We start from the raw sequence: 6,388 nt of genomic DNA on the forward strand, positions 1-6,388 counted from the left end.
ATTATTTTGTGCAATGCTTATTATCCAATTTTTCACATAAATTATCTAAATTGATAATCACGTGCTTTGCACGTATCGAAAAAATAGTAGTTTATAAATATATAAATTTCATTTAAAATTTTTGAAAATTTCATGCGCAAAATTTCTGATCAAACTTAAATTTTCTGACTCATGAAGAACGAAAAGTATCACATAAACTGATAGAGAGGGAGTATTATTTTAGTTCTGTTAAATGTGATTTTCCCATATACTTATCTTGAGATATCAAAATATAAATTCTTCTATACAATGAAATCCACACTTCTCATTTGAACTCAGAGGAATCTATTGAATGTTGTATCTCTAAATTTGTAGGAACTAGTTGGGGATGAAAGATTTGAGGAAATAGATTCGATCACAGTTAGAGGTAGTTGGATGTGTTCAATAGATGCAACAAGGAATTATGTTATACTAATTTATATATTAAAAACTGAGTAGAATGAATAACTTGCACCAAGCAAGCAAGCAAGAATATAAATTATGTTGCATATGGATATTATTAACAACTTTAATAGTTATTGTATGATATCAAAACATATATATTGTGTTTTGGAATAAAAAACACTTTGGTTTGTTTGAAATGTTTTTATTTTAATTTGATAACGTCTGCATCCTCGTAGTTTATAATGTTTTTGTTAATTTTTTTTATCTTTAAATAACAAGCTAGATATAAGAGATCTGAAAAATTATTTATTGTTTTTACTTAGTTTGTAAGTGGTTAAGAATCTAAATATCTCGACTTAAAAACACTTCTACAAAATTCTTCTAACTTTTTAAAATAACTAGGTTTGCTTGTTGGTGTGCACATGATCAGAATTACGTGTGTAAAAAATAAACCCAAACATAGATAATCCGCTCAACCTGTCCAAAATTTTAATGGTTGGGCTCAAGATAATTTTAATATTTCCAATTCCAACCCAACTCGCCCATTTGACAACCCTAATCAAAAATATTGATTGGGCGATTATTACCATAAAGTTTATATGGCAACAACATCGTAAGAAGTCCCAAAAGTACCAAGCCAAAGGCGAGGGCCACGGTTAGGCTAATGATTTTCAGCCATCCATTTATCCTACGTACGTTATAGAACATCCTTGTAGGTGTAACTAGCATTTTCAGGGCCACCTTTTTCTCACACTGAAACTTGTTTGCTTGATTTTCTTCTTCCATGTATAAAGGTGTAATATTTTGGTAAAAGAGATGGATTTGCAACAGAATTGAGTTGGAGTTGTTCAGCATGTTTTAAGGATTGTATTTGTAGTTAAAAAGACATAAAAAAAAATAAAGGAATTTGATTTCTGCTACTTGTCTATATATATATGTGTGTGAACTTATGAAATTACCTAATACTTCTCAAAAGCAATCAATGATCTTCTATCTATAGTAACTAACATGGAAGTTATGCATGCAACTTTTTGTTTGGTCCCATACAAAGGTCGCAAAGAAATAGCATCTGTCTAAGCTAAATATTCAAGAAAAAGAACACACCAGCAAACTACGAGTCCGTAACTCAACTTCTCTAATCCATAATTATCCACATTCAACTTTTTCAGCGCTAACGTTAGGTTCTGCTTAATTTTTTTTATATAAACATTCAATTGATTTGGTCAGCAGTGTTAAAATTGGAAAAGTTTAAAAAGGAAAAAAATTCATAAAAGAAGTATTCTGAGCAAATGGAATTGATTTGGAAATTGGAATAGAACTCCGTTGAGTTGTTTAGCATGTTTTAGGTGCTGTATTTTTAGTTAAAAAGGTAAAAATGGAGGAATTTGATTTCTCCTACTTGTCAAAAGCAATCAATTATCTTCCTTAGTATCACAATTAACACGGAATTTAAGCATGCAATTTTTTTGATCTCATGGAAACATCGCAAAAACTGGACAATGTTTTTAGGTTTTCTTCTTTTTAGATTTTTTTTCCTTTTTTTCCTTTTTAAATTTCTACACCACCGACCAAAATCAATTCTTTTTCTTCTTCCAAGGTGATAAATTTGGAATATTTTTACAAAAGATTAAGTAGACTCTGACGTCAATCCTGAAAAAATGAATATGGATAAGTATGAACAAACCTGAGACAAAATATGGGTGCTTTGAACAACAATAGTAAATGTACACTTTTGGAAAAGTGAACATTTACTGGCAGGGGCGGAGCACATTGCATTACGGGGGTTCATGAACTTTTTCGGCGGAAAATTATATTACTTATACATGGTTAAAATAAGTTTATATTTATATATAGTAGATGTCGAACCTCATTTGACTATTTATTTCTACAGATTATGAACCCTTATTGAAAATTCTGACTTCCCTCTATTTACTGCCATGGCAAATGACAAGCTCTCATATTATGACCATCTATGGATGAGGCTAAGAGAAAAAAATATATGCTTCCATTTTCAATACTAAAAGAGCAATTCATTATGAAATGACATTATAGTGGTGATTTGAACATAAAACATCATATTGATGGAGTCACAGCCACAGTAGAATATAGTGTATGCATGCTTTACCACTAACTCGACCACTAACTCGTGAAGATAGAAAGAATGTTCTCTGAAAGACCCACGAAGAAAATACAATAAATTTAGGTATACAAAAGAAGAAAATAGGAAGTAAACATAACTAATAAGTTGAGCAATAGAACAAGAATGCCCGATGATAAATACCAAAAGTGCCAAGACCTGATCATGTTGGTGACCTTCGATTCCAAAGCTTATAATTACTCCCCTAATTTCCCAGTTCTCGTTCCCATTCTCCTCCCCCTCTCCACCTATTAAAACCTCAACAAAACAAGTATGCCATAAGATCGACCAAAATTGAGCCCATTCAATTCTAAAGTTTTAAAAAATAAAATTTAAGGGACTATTTTTAGTGAATTGATTCTTCAAAAGGAATAAGAGAATCACTCTTTAAACTGTAGCAAAAACATAACTCATCTTGGATTCAAAGTTTAGATATAGACTTCCACTTCTTTTTTTTTACCACTAGACAGTGTCTAGCGGCCTTTTATAAGAAATAAAAATCTCAATAGGAATAAGTACAAGCAAAGTGGGGCTAGATCTTACTTTACCAATTCTAATGCGATAACAAACCTCTACTAACTAACAAGTATGAAGAAAATACGAGCTAGTGAGAACTAGGTATTTTGTGATCACCACAATGTTTGTAATACACTCTATGATGATATTACAAACGAGGATACTTAAATAGTTCAAAATTATAACAACCAAGAGGAAGGTTGAGTTATCGAATTACAACACGTGATTATTTTCTAATTCAAAAAAAAATTGACCAAGTAGAAGAAGTTCAAACCCACCAAAATGCTGCAAAGAGTTCCAAAGAACACTAGAAATTAATCCAATTTCTTCTATGCCATCTCATGATAAAAATATAATTAACACAACGGAAAAGGGTTAAAAATACCTTTAAACTATTTGAAAAAGTCTAAAAATACCCCTCAGTCACCTATTGGGCTAAAAATACCCCTCCATTAACCTTTTTGGTTCATCTTTATCGTTAAAACTACACCCAATTTTTAAGAAATTATTATTATTATTTACATGTCATTTTCTTTTTGGATAAACTAAATCTCAACGCATTTAATTTTCTCCTACCCATCCATTGTAGTGAACATGACCCAAATCCAATTAGATGGCCCATTAAAAATTAAATTCATTGAATCTTTCTCCCCTAACCTCAAGCATCTTTCTTCTTCCCTTTTTCTTATTTAAAATTTTCAAGAAATGAGGGAATAAGAAAGATGCTTGGGGGTTAGGGGAGAAAGATTCAGTGACTTTAATTTTTAATGGGTCTTCTAATTGGGTGGGGTTGTCATGTTCACCGTAATAGATGGGTAGGAGAAAAAAAAATGGGTTGAAATTTAATTTATCCAATAAGAAAATGACATGTAACGAATAATAATAATAATAATTTTTTAAAAGTTGGCTATTAGTTTAGGGTAAAGATGAACCAAAAAGGTGAATGGAGGGGTATTTTTAACCCGATAGGTGGGTGAGGGATATTTTTAGATTTTTTCAAATAGTTCAAGGGTATTTTCGGCCCTTTTCTGTTAACACAAACATATGCTATGATCAATTGGAAACATATTTAAAATAATGACACAAAATAGAAGAAGAGGATAATATTATAGATGTGAAATCAATAGTTCAAAATAAAAGGTTTAATATATAAAGTATGATATTAATTTGCAATTTGTCAAAACATCATAACATTTATTTATATGTGTATAATTGACTTTTTTCTTTTTATCAATAGAATTTGTCCTTTAAAAACGACACAAAACCATTACCATGTACTACCAAAATGAAGTGTATAATATATTATACAAAAGTTAAGAGGGAAAAATAGTTAAAGATATTTCATTATCATAGATTAATGCACTACACACCTCTTTTATATATCCTTCTCAAGCTATTCTCCTTTGTCCTCCAATGTTCATAACGACGATCAAATATAAGAACTAGTAGACTGATTTTGTTATATGCGTCTCCAATTATATTTATAGAGTTTGTCTGAACTGTCGACCAAAAATATAGAAACCAATTGCACGAGAAATAGGAGAATGTAATGACAAATACGAATTTAATAGTTCAAAAAGAAAAAGAGTAAAGAATTTGACACCAAATTCATAAGGAGTTCATCAGTTATAATTTTAGCAAAGACAAAAAGGATGAAACAATAACTTAGTAAATCCTTTGATATAAACACCAACATTAATTTGTAGCACAAGATATTAATAGCACTGGTCAGTTTAGTTGGCCTGTTTCTCAGAAGAAAGAGAATAGCATCTAAAAATTCAAGAAAAAGAAGACAACAATAAACTACGAGTCCAGAGCCTAAATATCAACTTTTTCAGATTTTACTTCATCTTTTTACCTAGGAAAAAGACCAAAAAATATGCATGCGTGTTAATTGATACTATAAGCAAGATGTTTGGTTGTTTTTTGGCAAAAGTATTCATTACCCCTGAACTTGAAGCTTTTTATTCAATGTACACCTAAACTTTATTTTGTTTCAATTACCCCTGAACTTGCTTAAACAGTGAAAAAAAATACATGAAAACTGCAACAAAAACAACATTTATCATAGATTCAAAGTATCGATATCAAATTGAAGTGCAGGTAGATCAAACTTACCAAAATGCTGCGGAGAATTCGAGAGAAAATTAGTAAATTCACCCAATTTCTTCTACGCCCATGAAAAAATAAACCTGAAAACTGCATCAAAAACAACATTCACCATAGATTCAAAGTTTTGATATCAAATTGAAGTGCAGGTAGATCAAACTTACCAAAATGCTGCGCAGAATTCGAGAGATAATTAGTAAATTCACCAAATTCTTCTACGCCCATGAAAAAATACACCTGAAAACTGCAGCAAAAACAACATTCATCATAGATTCAAAGTTCGGATATCAAAATGAAGCGCAGGTAGATTAAACTTACCAAAATTGTTGCGGAAAATTCGAGAGAAAATTAGTAAATTTCACCCAATTTCTTCTATGCCCATGAAAAAATACACCTGAAAACTGCAGCAAAAACAACATTCATCATAGATTCAAAGTTTATGCATAAACTTTTCCCTATTTCTGAATCTAAAAAACAATTGATGAAGAATTGGAGAAAACTAAGCGCTTTTTATAGTGGGATTACCACTTGGAGGAGAAAACAGAGAAACAAAAACCGGGAGCCAAAATCCACGGTATGAAACCTGGTATTAAGAAAAAATAAATTAAAATATTATTGTTTTGAGAAAAAACTATAACGTATTACACGTGAATATCACGTTTCAAAAGCTCTTCCAAAATGCTCTAGAGAATTCACGAGAAAAACCTATACTTTTCTGTTTGGCAAAAATGTGTTTTTCTCTTTTTATTTTATTTTCCTTGTTTACTAAATTTGAATTGAATATTGTATCTACTTGGGAGGATGATGCTCCTAATAACGTTATTGAAAAATTATGAATAAAATTATAGATTTAGAAAGTGAATATACAATAAAATTACATATATAAAGTAGGGTAACTTTCACATATAGCAAACATAAATTGTACTCCATAGCAAACATATAAATGTATAATTTGCTATACATATACATTTGACGCGAATTGTATAAAATGAAGTGTATAAAATGAGAAAGAGAAAGAGACTTGGGCAGAGAATTATATAACAACGAAGTGTATAAAACGAATTGTATAATTATAAATGTATAGAACGATTATATACAATTTGAATTTGTATAAAATGAGAAAGAGAGAAAGGCAAAAGAGACTTGGGCAGAGAATATATAATTGAATCGAATTGTATAAAACGAGAAAGAGAGAAATTATTA

General features: G+C 30.3%; 1 protein-coding gene across 7 annotated transcripts; it reads right to left on the minus strand.

Annotated features, from left to right (window-relative positions):
• Nucleotides 1–2,431: 2,431 nt before the first annotated feature.
• On the minus strand, nucleotides 2,432–5,875 carry LOC107021845. Of its 7 annotated transcripts, none has more exons than XR_003578833.1 (6): nucleotides 5,711–5,875; nucleotides 5,504–5,586; nucleotides 5,350–5,429; nucleotides 4,447–5,275; nucleotides 2,720–2,808; nucleotides 2,432–2,591 (listed from the first exon to the last, which is right to left on the minus strand). XR_003578833.1 is itself a non-coding variant. In XM_027917584.1 (5 exons), exons 1-5 carry the CDS (start codon nucleotides 5,602–5,604, stop codon nucleotides 2,511–2,513), a joined length of 360 nt encoding a protein of 119 aa, XP_027773385.1. In that variant the 5' UTR covers nucleotides 5,605–5,702; the 3' UTR covers nucleotides 2,432–2,510. The 7 variants fall into 7 exon arrangements, 1 of the variants encoding a protein (XP_027773385.1); XR_003578832.1 differs by having other exon boundaries at nucleotides 2,432–2,808; nucleotides 4,447–4,575; nucleotides 5,195–5,275; nucleotides 5,711–5,848; XR_003578831.1 differs by having other exon boundaries at nucleotides 2,432–2,818; nucleotides 5,711–5,873.
• Between the last annotated feature and the right edge of the window lie 513 nt (nucleotides 5,876–6,388).

Source organism: Solanum pennellii, chromosome 6 (genome assembly GCF_001406875.1).
Source record: "Solanum pennellii chromosome 6, SPENNV200".
In the NCBI taxonomy this organism is placed as follows: Eukaryota; Viridiplantae; Streptophyta; class Magnoliopsida; order Solanales; family Solanaceae; genus Solanum; species Solanum pennellii.